Source organism: Pan paniscus, chromosome 2 (assembly GCF_029289425.2).
Source record: "Pan paniscus chromosome 2, NHGRI_mPanPan1-v2.0_pri, whole genome shotgun sequence".
Taxonomy (NCBI): Eukaryota; Metazoa; Chordata; class Mammalia; order Primates; family Hominidae; genus Pan; species Pan paniscus.
Genome location: NC_085926.1, coordinates 139,425,221 through 139,443,661, shown reverse-complemented (window position 1 = coordinate 139,443,661; position 18,441 = coordinate 139,425,221). Strand labels below are relative to the sequence as shown.

Here is an 18,441-nt window from a genome sequence, read left to right as displayed (position 1 = left end):
AAAGAACCATTTCTGCTCTCTCTCTGACCCACTGCAGAGTCTGAAAGCAGATTAGAATAGGTTGAGGAAAAAAATGGTTCAGCCCAGAAGGAAAAATTACAAAAGGTAGAATCAAGCCAAAATCTAAATACAAAAAAAAAAGTAGAAAAATACACTCATGAAATGTTACTAACAATATTTTGAACTACTGAAGATGAAACTGAAAAAAACTATTAACATTATTGACAAGTATAACAGTATCAGCAATAATAAAAAATTATCTCTGGGAGACAATTCAAGGTAAGAGGTTATAGTTCTAAACAATTTTTCAACTGTTTTGGCATAAAGCCCATCTTAATACTATTGGGATCTTTCCACTGGAAAGCTAAATTACATTTCTGCATGTTATTTCCCTAGAACTTCACAACCAAGGGAATCCTTTGCGCTGACATTATCATTTCATAGATGAAGATCCTCAGGTAACAGGCTTGCGATTATTTGGGGCACAAATGCTAATTAGTGGTAGAACTAGGAAACAAGCATCTCTCCCTCTGAGGTAGCAATGCCAATCATTTCCTCTACTCAAACCCCTTCCTTAGGGAACATGCCTACTCAAAGCCCTAAAGTGGACTGCCTTACAGTGAATTTTCCTCCAACCATATCAAATTAGATTGAAGTAGACATCTGACCCAAGTTTAGCCAAACTTTCTCTCTAGATTGTGGCAGAAAACTGAGTCAGATGTTGGAGGTGAGGAAGCTGTATGGTCACATGGACTCAAAAATTGGTGTGGCGTCTTTTAGGTCTCAAAAAGACTGGAGTAGATTTACAGAGAAGCAGAGGAAGAGACATGTCTCATCATACATACAAAAAGAATACAATGGAATCTCAAAATGGTGTTTTTTTCTTTCCTTTATATTTATTTGCAAAGCGAATAGTTATTAAAATGAGAGGGAAAGACTGAGAGAAAACATTATTCACTTCATGAAAGGGAAAGAAAAAAACAATATTTAAACAGTGAGAACTTATGCTCAATAAGCACAGTGAACATAGGAATAGAAGAAATGATTAGTGGGTCTCAGTTTCCATGTGCCACTTGCAGTATCTATTGCTGTACTGAGTCAGGGCAGGGGGGAGGTCTACAGTTTAAAGATACAGTATATAGTTTTCATTTACCATGGCCCAGAATGCAAGCCAATTATTTTATGCGGTAGTCAGCCAAAAACAAACAAACCACCCAAATACCTTAGGGTATTTTATAAGAAACTAAACTCTTTTCAAAATTAATTGTAACTTACGCAAAAATTTTTAACTTTTCATTTTGTATACTCATTTTACAGATGAACTTAGGCAAATTTTAATGTCTGTTGTTCTAAGAATCTAGCCTCCACTTAAGATGCATCTCCTCTGCAAATGCCTGACAACTTTCTAGCTCACACTGGCAATGTAAAGTTCCTATGATGACATTCCAAGAAACTCTTTAGGAGCTTTCCAATGGCCTCTCCCATTTTCTTTGAGAAAATCTGAGCAGGCTTCTGTTCCTTACACTCAGATGTTACTTAAGTGATACTCCTAATCTATTTTTTTTTTAATGACTAATAGTACAGAATGGTGAAAGGTAGTAAAGGCACTGTGGTTAGGAGTTTTAGAATCAGACAGATCTCTTTTGGAATCAAGCCTCCACTACTTAGTAGTTCTGTGACTCTGGAGAAGACATTTAACCTCTGAATTTCATTTGCCTTATTTGTAAAATGCAGGTGATGCTATTTACCTCATAATGCTACTCTGAAAGTTAAATGACATTAAGTACTTAGTACTGTGCTTAGGATACACTGGTATAATTACTAATAGTAATTATCAGACTGAGTTCCTGTTGAACGGAATCTGTTTCATAGCTTTCACCTATTTCCCTATTAATTGCTCTTATGTTTCATGGTATTTTTGTAAAATTTTATAAAGTTCATGGAAGTGAACAAATTTATTAACAAAGTAGGATTTGTATGAACCATGGGATGATTTTCTATCTTTTCTAGACTCATAATTTAGTATTCCCTTATCAGTAGTGGGACAACAACATTTTCAATGGTACCATATTAACCCAAAAGTGTTGTATGTCTCTTCCACCCCACAAAGTACTTTTCCTTCTAAAATCTGTTTTAAATAGTGAGCAAATCTTATTAAGTAAGTATCATTTAAGACAAAAGAGTTGTAAAGTTTAATAACTCACAGTCATGAAAATAACTTGTACAAAATTTTTAAATGACTATATTATATCTGGGTAACTGCTGCTTCCACAATTTTCATGTTTCATAGATGAGATATATATCTCTCAAATGTGTATATATACATGCATATATATGTATATCTATAAATATGCATACCCATGTGTATGTAATGTGTGTATATATATACATATATGCATATATATACACACATATGCATATATATACACATGCATATATATATACACACATATATATACACACACACACCATCAAATAAAGTCTTGTGTCTCTGTATTAATCTTTAGTACCATCTCCAAGAATTCTATATTCTATATAGATTTTTACCTTTTGAGAGCTGGAACTCTTAAATTGTTTAGCAAATTTACATAAAATTCACAAAATTTATGAGTTTTATAAAATGTAATGGTTCATAAAATTTCAGTTTAAATTTTCAAAGCCTTTTCCTATCATGCCTTTTCTTAAAACTATTAAAAGAAAAACTGGTACTTTAAAACTTTCATATCTGCCTTTTGGTAAAGGAATATTAGGGAAATAGCCACCAGACTGACTGGTGGTAAACAGACAATATTTTACATCTGTATAGCATTAACAGCTTTTAAACTATTCTTACAGATATTTCACTTAATTCTCACAACCATATGAATCGAACACAGCAACTTTTATTCCCACTTTATAGAAATGAAATTCAATGTCATTTAAGTAACTACATATAAAAACTAGGACCTAGGTTTTCTGCCTTTTAATTTAAACCCTTTCCACTTCTTCACATTGCTTCTCACATGGATCATTTACAATACTGTACAACTGGGATCTGAATAATAGCTATGGTCATAAGGAAAGACAAGAATATTAAAACATGGCAAAGTAGGTTAAACAGGAAAAGTATGTTAAATTTTGCAGTTAAGAAGGGGGGTTAGTGCATAAGTACTTAATTTTTTGAGAATTTAATAATTAATCAAAGAGAATGCTTGAGAGATTATGAGGAAATGGAGACACAGGCACTTATTTGCAAATTATCTGTGGTGTGGGTGTAGCACTTTTTTCTTGTCTTAAACTTCTGAGTCACAGTGGCAAATTAAAACTTCTTTTAGAGAGGAAGAATCCTGCTTGCAATTATGCCCTCGGGAAATGGTTTCACAATCCTTACCATATTTTATAAATAAATAAGGCTACAGCAAAAAGATTCCCTTTAGTTAGAAATAATAATTTCTAAGACAGAGCAACTCAGATTTTCTAAAAACAAATAGAAACTTCAGCTACATGGCTAAACACACATCTTTACTCAGAATCTGAAAAAGGTCTCTTATTTTGGAAAAAAGAAAAAGATTAAAGAGTAATGATACTCTTTCAAATAAAAAGCGAGGTGAACAACAGGAAAGGGTGGGTGTGGGAGTGAAGGCTGTGCACAGTGGGCTCAGGCAGGGTTTAAATGAATAACATTTCCCCAAGTCCAGTTTACTAGAGAGTAAACAGAGAATCAAGACAGACAAAATCAGACTTCCAGGGATTCTCCCCAAAGTCAGAGTTAATAAAACACATATTTTCCCTTAAAACTTTTCCCCTCAAAGACAAAATAATAATTTGCTATTGTGACTCAAACAGAAGGTAAGAAAGAAATGCCCTAATCTCCACAAATCTACACATATGCATATACATGAGCATTATTCTTGAAACAACATGACAAAGCCATTACCTTCCTGTCCTATATTACCCAAAAGTCTATAATATTTGATGCCAGAATTTAAAATAAGGTATAATATGCTCTATTTACATGAACCAGTTTAATTAGTTCATTTTTTACTCATTTCCTGTGACAATCTCTTGTATTACATAAGCCTTAATATTTACCTGAACCTCTGAATTGGAGTCAACAGGCTGTAATGAAAACCAAGTTTCTTTGCCACTGTGATTACACAAGTCTTCTTTTTTGATGGCTACTTTTCCTACAGAAAATAAGTAAAACAATATAAGGAAACATGCTTCGTATAATCCTAAGACTCATTAGCACTGTTTTATATAATACTTTATAGAAAATATTTTAAAATGATTTGTACCTATTGACATAAAAATCCATTTTTATAAAGCATTTTTCTACATTCTAAAGAATGAAAAAGTGTCTCATTTCTCCTTGCCCCTTGGCAGACATTTGTCTGGGTCATTTTGAATCAGGGGATTAGATAAAACCTCAGTTGTATTACAGGCAACTGCATTTTTTTAGTACTTATTCAGATTCACGTTTTTACCCAGAGTACACTCATTATAAAAAGCAAGGTACAATGGTAGTGCAAACTAATCTTCCCAATTTTTTGACCCTAAGAACAAATGACAAGTTTTGAGCAGATGTATCTGCATTTAGTAAGAGTTTATAAATTCCAATTAAGAGAAAAGGAAAAACAATATCATACATCATTAACAACAGTGAAAACTGACTTGAAAATTATGGGAGATTATAACAATTTTATTATTAAGAATTTACTTTTATCAAAACATTGCAAACACTGATTATGTTGCTCCAACACATACAAAAATTAAGGCAGTTCTCTAAAGAGTTTAAACCCTCTCAGAGGAAGATACAGTACAATGAACAAAGTAGTATGAGAGGAAGAAACAGAAATGTTCTTATAATAAAATATTTGCCATCTTGGTACAAAGCATTTCCTTCCTCAATTCAAGTTTTAAGAAGTAGACACAGTTTTGCATAAGACTAATGATTTATTCCAGGATTCTACACAAAAGTTTCAACAAAGGATATATAAAGTTAAAAGCAGTTCACTTTCTTTTGTCAAGTAAGAATTTTCATTTTATACACCCTAATTCTACTTTATTTCCTTGTACTTATGATATACCTTGGTCTTTTAGTTCAACATTTGAAAACTTTAAGAAAATTGTAAAGAAATTTTTCTGTCAAGATACGTCAACTTTTGTATATCAAGTGAAAAGGAAGGAACAGGAAAACAAACACAAACTATGCTTAAAATTTCATTCTGGAATTAGTGGTGACAGTTACACAACTCTGTGAATATATTAAGGCGCCCACCACACCATACACTTTTTTTAATTTAAAAAATATTTTAATTCACCCAAGCCATTAGTGCTGGAAAAAAGAAAAAAAGATGTATTTTGAAATAATTTCAAACAGAGAAAAGTTACAAGAACCGTACACTAAAAATTTCCATATTTTCTACTCACATTCCCCTACTGTTAACTTTTATAATGTTTCTCTCCCTCTAACGTATATAATGATTCTTTTTCTGAACCACTGAAAAGCAAATATAATGTATACCTTAAAAGGGTGAATTTAATGGTATGTGAATTACATCTCAATAAAACTGTTATGTTTAGAATGTAACCACATTACAGTTTTTGATAAGCTTCTCATTCATGTCTTGGAATTCAAACTGTAAAGACAATCGATACATCTAATTTTAAAGAAAATAGTAAAGTACACAGCTGTATTTTATTAAAGAGTGGTAACTGTATTAAAAAAATACAATCGAAGGAGGCCTATTGAAAGTTCATCTTTATATGTCTATGAATACATGAAGTTAAAACATATAACATTTTAAAATAAATTGGTCCTGATAACAAATACATATCTTCCCAACTTTCTTTTGAATACTTTGGATAAAATGTAATTGAAGATCAAAATCTTTATGTGAATATACAGCATTTATAGTTCATTCAAATCACATGGAAAATGACACTAGGGAAATAATGTATTTTAGTTCTTTTTTGGTTAAATTTAAGATAAAAATGATGGGAAAACAGAAATTCTTATAGTATTAAATACACAGATTAAAAGCCAAATATAAAATTCAGGTACTAACTGGAATACTCAAATGTTCCTTAAACTGCAGGAAGAATTTAGGTTAAGAGACAAATCATCCAAATCTCTGGATATGTTTTATCTATGAATTGTATCAAATTCCTGGCAAATCCATATATTACCAGGAATGGCTTAAGATATAAAATTATGACAAAGTATTCAATATTGCACACCACAAATGATTACCATAATTCTATCAAGTAGTCCTAATTACCACAGATTCCACACCAGACATAAATAAAATGTTAAGGCAATGCATAACAGTTTGATACTCAAAAAATATATATGTACATACAGAAATACATCTATACATCCTATAGCTGAAGCTCCTACCTTTTGAGAACCATTACCCTCCCTTTAAGAATCTTTGTAACTGTGTATCTTTTATGTCCTCTCCCCAGAAAAAGGCCAGATAATATCTGGCACAGAATTTTAAGAGAGTTTACTTACCATCCAGAAACGAATCAGTAGACTTCTGGTGAAATTTCTACTTTACAATTTCCATAATTTTTAGTTTTGTACACAATTTATGAATATGTATATAGATGTACATATGTACATACATATAATACATACAAACACCACTAAAACAAGTCCCAAATTCTAAAAGACGGTTGCCTACAAAGTTTATTTAGGAGTTTATTGGTTTGACAAATTCATTCCCTCATTCAACAATCACAACGGCACTGTGTTGTAAATGCTGATTTGATTTCCAGGCTTCCCTAACCAAACTCTATTTAACTAACAATGCTGCTAAAAACTAGAGTAGAAATTTACCTGTCCTATTTATGACTCACTACTCTCAGATCACTGGAAATACATCTCATCTGTCACAGGTGCCTTCCCAAAAGAGAATCCTCTCTTAGTCACACAGGTAATATATTCTAAAGCAAGCAGCCTCTTCCTCCTATTCTGCATCATGAGTATCATGACATTCACTGTCACTGAAGAGTTGAATGTTTCTTGTCCTATGAGAGGGGAAACCCTTCTCTGACTAGCTGCATAAACAAGTCATTTGTGAGTTGAGAATAATCTGTAATTTTACTGCCAGCTCTTATTCTTAAGCTCCTTTTTAAGATGTCAGTTTCTGATATGTAAAGATCTAGTTGCATGAGGCCAGTTGGCCTGAAGAAGCAGAGAAGAAAGAGTACATGATCCCACAAAGTTAGAGAAAATGATATATAAGAATGGCACAGGAAAATTAAGAAAAATATTTGAAGTCAATAGGTAGCAGGATACCTACAACATGTCCAGCACTTTATTAGGCAATATAACATATAAAAAGAAATATACATCATCAGCCCAAGGGAATAAAACAGGGAAGAGGGAGAGGGGAAGACAGACAAAGAATGAAGGAGGAAAAAAGGTGGAAGGATAAATGAGAAGGAAGTATGGGAGAGGGAGAAGAGAGGATGGGGAAGGAAGGAACAAGTTTCTGAAACACAAATAGAATTTAAAAAAAAGCCTCACGATTCTGATTTGTTGTTTAATCACTAAACTGGCAGGCATTAACAGTAAAAGGTAGGCAGCCCGACACAGTGGAAAGAGCACTGAACTGAAAGAAAAGCCAGCATTTACTGAGTCTCTACCAGGTAGGAGACATTCTTATATATTTTCTTGTTTAATTTTCCTAACAATCTTGGAGGTAGAGGGTATAATCACCATCTTACAGATGAGGAAAGCTGAACAATATTTTTAAACTTGCCGCTAACAGGTGCTGCAGCCAGATTTTGAAACCAAGGCATGCCTGTTTGTGCTCCTTCCAACACAAACACTAATTCCATAACCTAGTGTCAATTCTGTTACTTATTAGCTGTGTAATCTTGGGTGAATTACTCAAACTCTACATCTGATGTGCCTCCTCTGCATTAGAATGACTTTTAACTTAATGATCTTAAAAACCCTTTTTGTGCCTCTAATAGTCCCAAAGATTGTTTTAGTTTAGTGTTTACTATTTTCTTTTATTTATGTATTTTTTTTTAATTTTTTTTTTGAGACAGAGTCTTGCTCTGCTGCCCAGGATGGAGTGTAGTGGCATGATTACAGCTCACTGCAGCCTCGATCTCCTGGGCTCAGGTGATCCTCCCATTTCAGCCTCCCAAGTAGCCAGAAGTAATTTTTACAGTTGGTCCCAGTTGGCTACTTTTTATAGTTTTTGTAGAGATGGGTTTTCACCATGTTGCCGAGGCTGGTCTTGAACTTTTGAGCTTAAGCAGTCCAACTGCCTTGGCCTCCCAAAGTGCTGGGGTTATAGACATGAGCCACTGTGGCCAGTTGTTGATTACTATTTTAAACAAAATTAATTTATTATTTCACTAGCTATGAAGTTACCAACTTCAAAAAAAATCAAACACATCTGGGTGCAGTGGTGCATGCCTGTAGTTCCAGGTACCTGGGAAGCTGAGACAGGAGGACTGCTTGAGCCCAGGAGTTCAAGTCCAGCCTGGGCAACACAGTGAGACCCCCAACTCTTAAAAAAAAAAAAGTCAACAAGAAACAAACGTCCCAACAAATCATTTAAAGTTAGTACTTCATTTCCTCACTGTCCTGACAAACTCACGGACAGAAAGAGCTTAAAACCAAACATATACACACCAGATGCTGTATTAGTTCCTTAAAATCAGACAAAGAAAGGAAACACAAAAGGAAATGAAGGAACTGTGGGCACAGAAACCACCTTTGTTGATCTTTAAATAAAAAAAAGCATTTTTAGCTTTCTAATACCATTTTTCAGCAGCATTTTCTTGCCATCAGTAAATACTGTGTTACCCTTGGGACCCATTTTTAGATACAATATATTCTTAGAAATTTCAGCCTGATACAATTCACCAATTAGCAAAATCCTGATAGTCCTGTTCCTACTTGAGCACTAGCAGAAATGGCTAAAAGAGGAGATAAAAACAGTGACAGGCCGGGCATGGTGGCTCACGCGTGTAATCCTAGCACTTTGGGAGGCTGAGGTGGGTGGATTGCCTGAGCTCAGGAGTTTGAGACAAGCCTGGGCAACACGGTGAAACCCCATCTCTACTAAAATACAAAAAATTAGCCGAGCGTGGGAGTGTGCGCCTGTAGTCCCAGCTACTCGGGAGGCTGAGACAAGAGAATTGCTTGAACCCAGGAGGCAGAGGTTGCAGTAAGATGAAATCATGCCACGCCACTGCACTCCAGCCTGGGCAACAGAGCAAGACTCCATCTCAAAAAAACAAACAAAAACAGTGACAAATATTACTGTCTATAGAGAAATGAAACAGGACCAGAGGACTGAACAAATCCTGGCAAATAGTCAACAGCAGCAATTTAGAGACAATGGCAGCACTTCGAAGCCTTAGTGTACGAGGTTTCGATAGATATATTTTGGTCTTTGTGGTAGACTGGTATATTAATGGCCTCCATAACTCCTGGTTATCTACACCATTGTGTGGTCTCCTATAGCACTGACTCTTGGATTATGTGACTTGCTTTTACCAATGGGACATCAGCAAATGTGACACACCTTTGCATTAGGGCTTGCCTTCTTAGAACCAATCAGGAGACCATGTGGTGAGGAAGGTCCAGCTAATAGTCAGCACCAACCATCGGACATATGAATCAGACCAGCCAGCCCCAATCTCCCAGATAACTGCACATCAGCCCCAGGCGAGACCAGTCGAGCCACTCAGCTAGGTTCAGCTCAAACTGACAAACAATAGGATCATGAGTAAATGTACGGTTGCTGTATTAAGCCAGTAAGTATTGGAGTACTTACATAGCAGTAGATAACTGATATAGTCCCTGTGCAAACAGACACCAAAGTGTAGCCATAAGCAATTTATACACAGTAAATTTTGCTTAAAAGCTAAATGTCAGCAGAAATTACAATTCAAAGTGTTGGAAAAGACCTTAGCAATTTTAAACCCAATCTTATTTTATGGATGAACCAGGCCTAAGAAAATGACTCAATAAAGATCACATAGATAGATAGTGACATAGTCATGACTGGTATTCAGGTCTCTGACATTCTAGTAAAATCCTTTCATTTCTATATGGTTCTGAACCAAGGTGGGGTGAGGGGTCGGGGAGAACTGCCAGAGTCTACTAAGATAGTCAGTTTACTTGTTTGAGCTCTAGAAAAATAGTCATAGTTTACTTCTTTGAGCTCTTGAATAACAAAATAACTAAAAAATACATAATAGGAGGTAAAACATTTATGTTTTAATTTCAATATTATTAGAATCCTCATTGGAAATAAAAATATATGCTTAAAGTTTTTCTTTTTCTCTCATTTTGTACTAACAGTTCCTAGCATATAAAGATGCCTAATATAAACAATTATGCCCCGAATTAATAACAATTATTACCTCTGGGAAGAGGACTGGGAGGAGGCAGTGGTCAAAAGTAATTTAGGCTGGGCGCAGTGGCTCACGCCTGCAATTCCAGCACTTTGGGAGGCTAAGGCAGGTGGATAAGAGTTTGAGACCAGCCTGGCCAAATGGCGAAACCTCGTCTCTACTAAAAATATAAAAATTAGCCAGGTGTGGGGGCGGGTATTTGTAATCCCAGCTACTCAGGAGGCTGAGGCAGAATTGCTTAAACCCAGGAGGCGGAGGTTGCAGTGAGCCGAGATCATGCCAACGCACTCCAGCCTGGACAACAGGGCAAGTCTTCGTCTCAAAAAAAAAAAAAAAAAAATGGGATTATCTATGCCATAATTTAAAATTTTTTTACAAAAATAAAAATATCCATACATAAGAAGCAGAGAGAAGCAAACACATTTCCACACTCAGGCTCCTTCTGACTCTCCTAGGTTCCATTAGAGCAGAGTAAGTGCCAGTGTTCTGCCAACCCAGGAACAGGCCCTGCAGACTCAGTGAGAATCATCCCAGAAGAAAACTCAGGAATAAAAATGGAGAAAGTGATACTTCAGACTGAAACTACCAGAAACATCCTGAAAATGAAGCAGAAAAAAAGCAGTCCAGGGACCAGAAAAGCCCTCAGTCCAGTTAATTAAACCATGGAGTAGCCAGGAAGTCCAGAGTTTCCTGCAAGAATGGGAATTTCTTGAGCGTGAAGTGTATGGGGTGAAGAAGTATCACACAGTATCAAAAGCAATTGCCCCGCATCTCAAGCACAGAGGTATAAAGAAGAGCTGGCAGGAATGTCTCCAGATGCTGATAAGCTTGCAGGACTTATACTTCACTATTCATGAGGCCAACCAGAGGCCAAGGTGCCACCCCTTGCAATGTCCTTATGGAGAGGCCCTGCACAGGATTCTGGGATACAGATGGAAGATCAGCGTCTTCTCAGGTCCTCCCTGTGCTGATGTGGCTGACCTTGCACCTCCCGAGCACCAGCCCCACGCCTATGGCATTCCCGGAGACTTTCAGGAGCCGATGTGGGCCCCAACACCTGTGATCTATATGGAAAATGCTCAGGTACCCAGATGGGAGCCCTGGAACATGAACCCGCCATGGTCAGTTCTACAGATGTATCCTGCCTTTCTCTCAGCAGCCCCGGGCCCTCCACCACAGTGGTCCATCTCTACTGACTGATCCAGATTTAGAAGACAGTTAGAATCTGGATCCTGATTCTATCAGAAAGACTGAAAAACAGCACAATCTGTGTGTGTTGGTGCATGACTCCTTCCTCTCTTTGCCTGGTACAATGAGAATAAATGTGAAAGAAATGAATGACAAAAAAAAAATCCATACATTACTCATGTAATTAAAAATAAAAAATCCCTAAAATCTATCTATGCTCAACTTGTACTGAATCTCAGATCTTAAGTTTAAAAGATGATTCTCTAAATTCTAGCTCAAATTTCATTTCCAGAAAATGCTGTGTCAGTGTTTAATCTACAATTGAGTGGCTCCAAATTATAAATTAAGAAAACTCAACTTCCAATAGCTCAAAATTAAAAAAAAAAAAAACCTGTGTGTTAATGACAAAAGAAAATGATACTGAACTAGAAAAATGTTAAAAATGTATAAGTAAAACCATCAACCACTTCCAACCTTAAAGGGTATGTAGTGTGTTTAATAATAACTCTATATGCAAAAGGAAAAAGAATTTTCTGTTAAATGTATAAATTTTATCCCTTAGAAAGAATAAACATTTAAGAAAAAGTTATCACACCAACAGTTACAGCTTTCTGACACCACTCCCTAAACAACTGATTTTTACTAGAAATTATTTTACTTAAAGTTGATTTTTACTTTCAAAATAAACAAAAAACAAAGGCAACTTCTGGAAATCATAAACCTCAACTTTATGCTGCTATTTAAAAGGCCTTAGAGGCCTTTTCAAGAAATATTACCTTAAGATTATAACATGTAAAGAGACGAAAATTACTAAACATTTTTCTTAAGATATGATGGCCGAAGTTATACATTCTCTCAAAGGTTATTAATAATTACCAGTAGCCTCTATCAATCCTTATCTGACTCCACCTTTCTCTAGTTGCTGACATTAAAAGGTTTCCTTATCTTCTCTGACATTAATCTCTCCCATCTTTCTTTCTACTTCCTGATATGCCTTATCTATCTTCAAGTCTCTTCTTCCCTGAAACCCTCCTTATCCACTCCCAGGTAATTTCGTTCATTCCAACACAGGCTTCACCTATCACTTAATGCTAATAACTCTCAAATCTACATCTCTAGCTCTTTTCTCTAAGCTTCAGATCTATATTTCCAACTGTCAACCAACATGTCCACTAAGATGTACCCCGGTAATACTAAGTTTAACTTGTTTGAAACCAAAGTCATCCTCTCCCCTTCTCACTCAAAAGTGAATGTTCTTGCTGTGTTCTTTATCTAATTTAATGACAGCCATACAAACAAGACCATTTTAAACTCTTCTCCTTTTCACATCTCCTGTTCATCTTGGTCCCTATGCCCTATTTGAAACCCCTGAAGTACATTCCCTCATCTGTATTTCCACTGCAACTGCCCTAACTCATTTCATTTGATAACAGCATACCTGTTGGTCTTCCTGCCTCTAACCGCTCCCTATTCCAAATCAACAACTTCTTATGGCCTACAACAGTACTACAAACTCGATGTATATAGATTACATATTTAAATTAGAATATATAATATCTGCGTGTGTATATAACTGTGTGTGTATATATATCTGTGTATATAAGTGTATGTGTATATATGTGTGTGCATATATATATAACTGTGTATGTAACTATATATAACTGTATATCATATAATACAATATGCAGATTCTTCTGTTTCTAGCAGTACAAATGCATGTATAACACACACACACACACACACACTCCAGTTATATATAGTTACATACATTCTCAAAAGGTTCAAAACCACTGTCTACAGAATAAAGTCCAAGTTCCTTAGCTTTTGGAATTAAGAATGGTTTCTAGGGTTCATCAGTTTGGTCCCAATTTATATCCTCAGCTTCTATCACCCTCCTCCAGCAGGTACACCACAAACATGATTCATTCTTCCCCCTCTGCTTCTGCCAATCCCTGTCACCTTGAAACTGTTCTTCCTGGTGGGGCGCGGTGGCTCACACCTGTAATCCCAGCACTTTGGGAGGCCAAGGCAGGCAGATCACGAGGTCAGGAGTTCGAGACCAGCCTGGCTGACATGGTGAAACCCTGTCTCTACTAAAAATACAAAAATTAGCTGGGTGTGGTGTTGCACGCCTGTAATCCCAGCTACTTGGAGGCTAAGGCAGGAGAATCGCTTGAACCCAGGAGGTGGAGGTTGCAGTGAACGGAGATCATGTCACTGCACTCCAGCCTGGGCAACAGAGCAAGACTCCATCTCAAAAAAAAAAAAGAGAGAGAAAAAGAAAAAGAAAAGAAATTGTTCTTCCTTTTCCTACCTATGTAGTCTCTGTTATTCCCCTACCAAATAAAATGAGCTGTTCTCTCTACTATTCTAAGTATTCTGTTCATATCTCCAGCACAGACCCTAATATATTAGTATTAATATATTAGTATTAGACTAGAAGTCTGCCTCTCTGATGAGCAACGAGTCTTACTCATCTTAAAAGTCCCAACCTTTGTGTGCCACGGAGAAGTGTTTGGTAAATGTTAAACTGAATTGAGGATACAGCTTCAAGGGTGATCTATAATCAACGGTTTGCTACAAACAGAAGAGTCTGCATATAAGAAGCCATCAGAGGGAGAAACACATCTAAAAAAATACACCACCATGAAAATGTCTTTTCTTTCACTTTCAGCAAACCGAATAAGGAATCAAGAGAGTGAAATGTGACACAGAGGCAGATAACAATAAAAACTAAGAAAATGCCTTTTGTGAGACAGAGTATTTGGTATGTATATAGCTGACAAAAGTTAACATATCTAAAAATAAGAAGGCTTAAGGATAAATGTTAGAACTCCAACCAAAAGAAAAATAGGCAAAGGAATGAACAATCAATTCACAGAAGAAAAATGTAAATACCAATAAACATATGAAAAATTCCTCAAATTCCTTCAAAATCAGAAAGCACACATTAAAATAATAATGTGTTATTTTTCACCTATCATATTGGCAAATTTTTTTCAATGATAATATGCAAGAATGGCCAGGGGGTGGTAAAATGGTTATGCCCATGACATCTTTGAGGAAATGTAAATTAGTACAACATTTATGTCGTCCATATTAGTATGATACTGTGTGGGGCAGAGGGGCAATACAGAAATTTACAGAGGAAATCATAAAAATGTTCATACCCCTTGACTCAGTATTTTCACTTCTAGGAATTTATCCTGGGGAAAAAGAGACATGCAAAAATTTATGCCAAAGGACATTTGTTCATAGCAACACCATTGAGGATGCCCAAAATTTGGAAATGTAAATGTTCACCAACAAGGATGTGGTTAAAATAAAACACTTTTCTATAAAGGATATTATGTAACAAATAGTTTTGACAAATATTAATGATATGGGGAAAGGATCACTATGGTATTAATTGAAAAGGAAAAAATCTGAATAAAATGTAGTAATACAAATGTATGAAATAAAGAATGGAAGAAATACACCAAATTATTAACTGTGGTTATTTCTGTAGAGAATCGCTACCAGATACTAAGAACATATAACAGTTTTATAATTCAGAAAAACATATTGTTTTAAAGGTTATTTGATTAAAATGATGTTGGCAAATTTCAAGAAAGGTTTATCAAAAAAACATAGAAGCTAGATTATAGAGATTTTAAAAGAAATAAGTAGCAAGCAGAGGACTGACACAGACCATTTGTTAAGGAGTTCAATATCAAACACAGGGAAACATCAGAAGTTAGTTAAGAGGACAAAGACAACGCTTAATTTTTTTTTTTTTTTTTTGAGATGGTGTCTCGCTCTGTTGCCGAGGCTGGAGCACAGTGGCACAACCTCAGCTCACTGCAACCTCTGCCTCCCGGATTCAAGCGATTCTTCTGCCTCAGCCTCCTGAGTAGCTGGGACTACAGGTGCGCACCGCCGCTCCAGGCTAATTTTTGTATTTTTAGTAGAGACGGTTTCACCACATTGGCCAGGCTGGTCTTGAACTCCTGACCTCGTGATCTGCCCACCTCGGCCTCCCAAAGTGCTGGGATTACAGGCATGAGCCACTGCACCTGGCCAAATAATGCTTAATTTTTTAAGCTGTAGGAGACTTGACCATATTTCAAATAAAAAAGGAAAGGGAGATGAAATTTAGGATACTAAAAAGAAAGAGAATAAATGTAAATTAGACCTCTGCCTATGATTAAAATACAAAGATAGTGGTGCAAAGATCAGGAATGTGACACATATGTGGCCAGTTAGCTCTGTTCTAGTTCATGCCCACAGATCACACTCTAGTCTGACAATTATTTAAGAAATATATTTATTGGCTGGGAGCAGTGGCTGACGCCTGTAATCCCAGCACTTTGGGAGGCCGAGGTGGGCAGATCACGAGGTCAGGAGATCGAGACCATCCTGGCTAACATGGTGAAACCCTGTCTCTACTAAAAATACAAAAAAATTAGTCGGGTGTGGTGGTGGGAGCCTGTAGTCCCAGCTATTCGGGAGGCTGTGGCAGGAGAATGGCGTGAACCCAGGAGGCGGAGCTTGCAGTGAGCTGAGATCGCGCCACTGAACTCCAGCCTGGGCGACAGAGCGAGACTCCGCCTCAAAAAAAAAGAGAAATATATTTATTGGTCACCGATATGGTTTGACTCTGTGTCCCCACGAAAATGTCATGGCAAACTGTAATCCCACTGTTGGAGGAGGGGCCTGGCATAAGGTGACTGAATCATGGGGGCAGACATCCCCTTGCTGCTCTCATGACAGTGAGTTCTCATGAGATCTGGTTATTGTAAAAGTGTGTAGCACATCCCAACTCTCCTCTCTCCTGCCAGCCATGTGAAGATGTGCTTGCTTCCCCTTTGCCTTTCACTCATGTAGGTTTCCTGAGGTCTTCCAGAAGCAGAAGCCTGTACAGCCTGAAAAACTGTGAGCCAATAAACCTATATTCTTTATAAATTACCCAGCCTCAGGTATGTCTTTACGGCAGTGTGAGAATGGACTAATACAGTCACTAATACAGACAGGAAGAAAATGTATAAATAGATTAAAGTGAATTATTACTTCTATTAGAAAAACCTCAACAACAGATGTTCTTTGGAAGGATCAAAACTGCAATCTTTCTATAAAAACATTATTTGAACCACTAAACAAATACTTACCCAACACTTACTAAGTGTAAGGTGCTCCGTAAGAAAGAGTCCCTGCCCGGCCAGGCGTGGTGGCTCATGCCTGTAATCCTAACACTCTGGGAGGCCGAGGCAGGTGGATTTCCTGCAGGAGTTTAAGATCAGCCTGGCCAACATGGTGAAACCCTGTTTCTACTAAAAATACAAAAATTGGCTAGGTGTGGTGGCACACGCCTGTAATCCCAGCTACTCAGGAGGCTGAGACAGGAGAAATCGCTTGAACCTGGGAAGTAGAGGTTGCAGTGAGCCAAGATCGCACCACTGCAGTCCAGCCTGGGAGATAGAGCAAGATTCTGTGTCAAAAACAAAAAAAGAGTCCCTGCCCTTTTAAATTTCACATTTAACTAGAGAACCTAGATATGAAACAGCCAACTAATGAATAAGTATAATGAGTACCATGGAAAGGGAACCATCAGGAATTATAAAAACATATGACATAGTGACTAGGGGAGCTGCAAAGGCCTCCCTGAGAAAGTGTCATATAAGCTGAACATACAAATTAAAAATGAAATTTCACAAATGAACATGTAGTCTACAGAAAAAGATCAGAGATGTTGAGCATATATTATTCTGCAATTTTCAAAACTATACTAAGAGAACGAATGAATATAAACATTAACATTGTGATTAAAGATAATTATGAATAGTACATACCTATACGGAGATCTCTTTGTAAAACATTCTTATCATAAACATAGAAAGACAAATACTGGAAAGTTCTTGGAATCTCAAAGTAAAATTCTTCACTGAAAAATGGGCTAGAAAGAAAAGGAAAGCTCATTACTTCAAATTATATGAAATAAATAATAATTAATATCACTTTCAATAATAATTGTATAAATAATCAAATAATATCACTTTCTTTTTTAATATATATATTTTATTATACTTTAAGTTCTAGCGTACAGGTGCACAACGTGCAGGTTTGTTACATATGTATACATGTGCCATGTTGGTGTGCTGCGCCCATTAACTCATCATTTACATTAGGTATATCTCCTAATGCTATCCCTCCCCCCTCCCCCCACCCCACAACAGGCCCCAGTGTGTGATGCTCCCCTTCCTGTGTCCAAGTGTTCTCATTGTTCAGTTCCCACCTATGAGTGAGAACATGCGGTGTTTGGTTTTTTTGTCTTTGCGATTGTTTGCTGAGAATGATAATATCACTTTTTTTTTTTTTTGAGACAGAGTCTTGCTCTGTTGCCAGGCTGGAGTCCAGTGGCGTGATCTCAGCTCACCACAACCTCCAGCTCCCAGGTTCAAGCAATTCTCCTGCCTCAGCCTCCCGAGTAGCTGGGACTACAGGCACATGCCACCACGCCCAGCTAATTTTTGTATTTTTAGTAGAGATGGGGTTTCACCATGTTGGCCAGGATGGTCTCAATCTCTTGACCTTGTGATCCACCCGCCTCAGCCTCCCAAAGTACTGGGATTACAGGAGTGAGCTAATGTTCCTGGCCAAATAATATCACTTTCAATAAAGTTAATGAAATTATGGACTAAAATGCCATTGAAAACAATTTGAAAAGCCCCAAAATAATTCTCAATGCTAAATTTCAACTAAGTTCTATACAAACCAAGCTGAACACTGAGGGGGTCTAAGTTGCCAGTATGAGTTCTGAACCAATAGCTTTTCAGCAGTCCTGTGGATAGAAGATACAGTAACTGCCTGGGGTCATGCTCATCTAAGGTGGACCATTTG

At 36.7% G+C, this 18,441-nt stretch overlaps 1 protein-coding gene and 1 pseudogene across 4 annotated transcripts in view; one reads left to right on the top strand and one right to left on the bottom strand.

The window, feature by feature from the left end:
• Positions 1-18,441, bottom strand: part of RASA2 (RAS p21 protein activator 2) — a 129,089-nt gene that overhangs the window by 82,267 nt on the left and 28,381 nt on the right. For all 4 annotated transcript variants that reach the window (XM_034957524.2, XM_034957522.3, XM_055110565.1 and 1 more), the window contains exons 3-4: positions 17,394-17,497; positions 4,072-4,166 (exon numbers count right to left, since the gene is read on the bottom strand). In XM_034957524.2, the coding sequence (XP_034813415.1) occupies positions 4,072-4,166; positions 17,394-17,497 (199 nt within the window). The remainder of the gene's footprint in view (positions 1-4,071; positions 4,167-17,393; positions 17,498-18,441) is intronic.
• On the top strand, positions 5,964-13,297 carry LOC129397452 (putative uncharacterized protein MSANTD5; annotated as a pseudogene).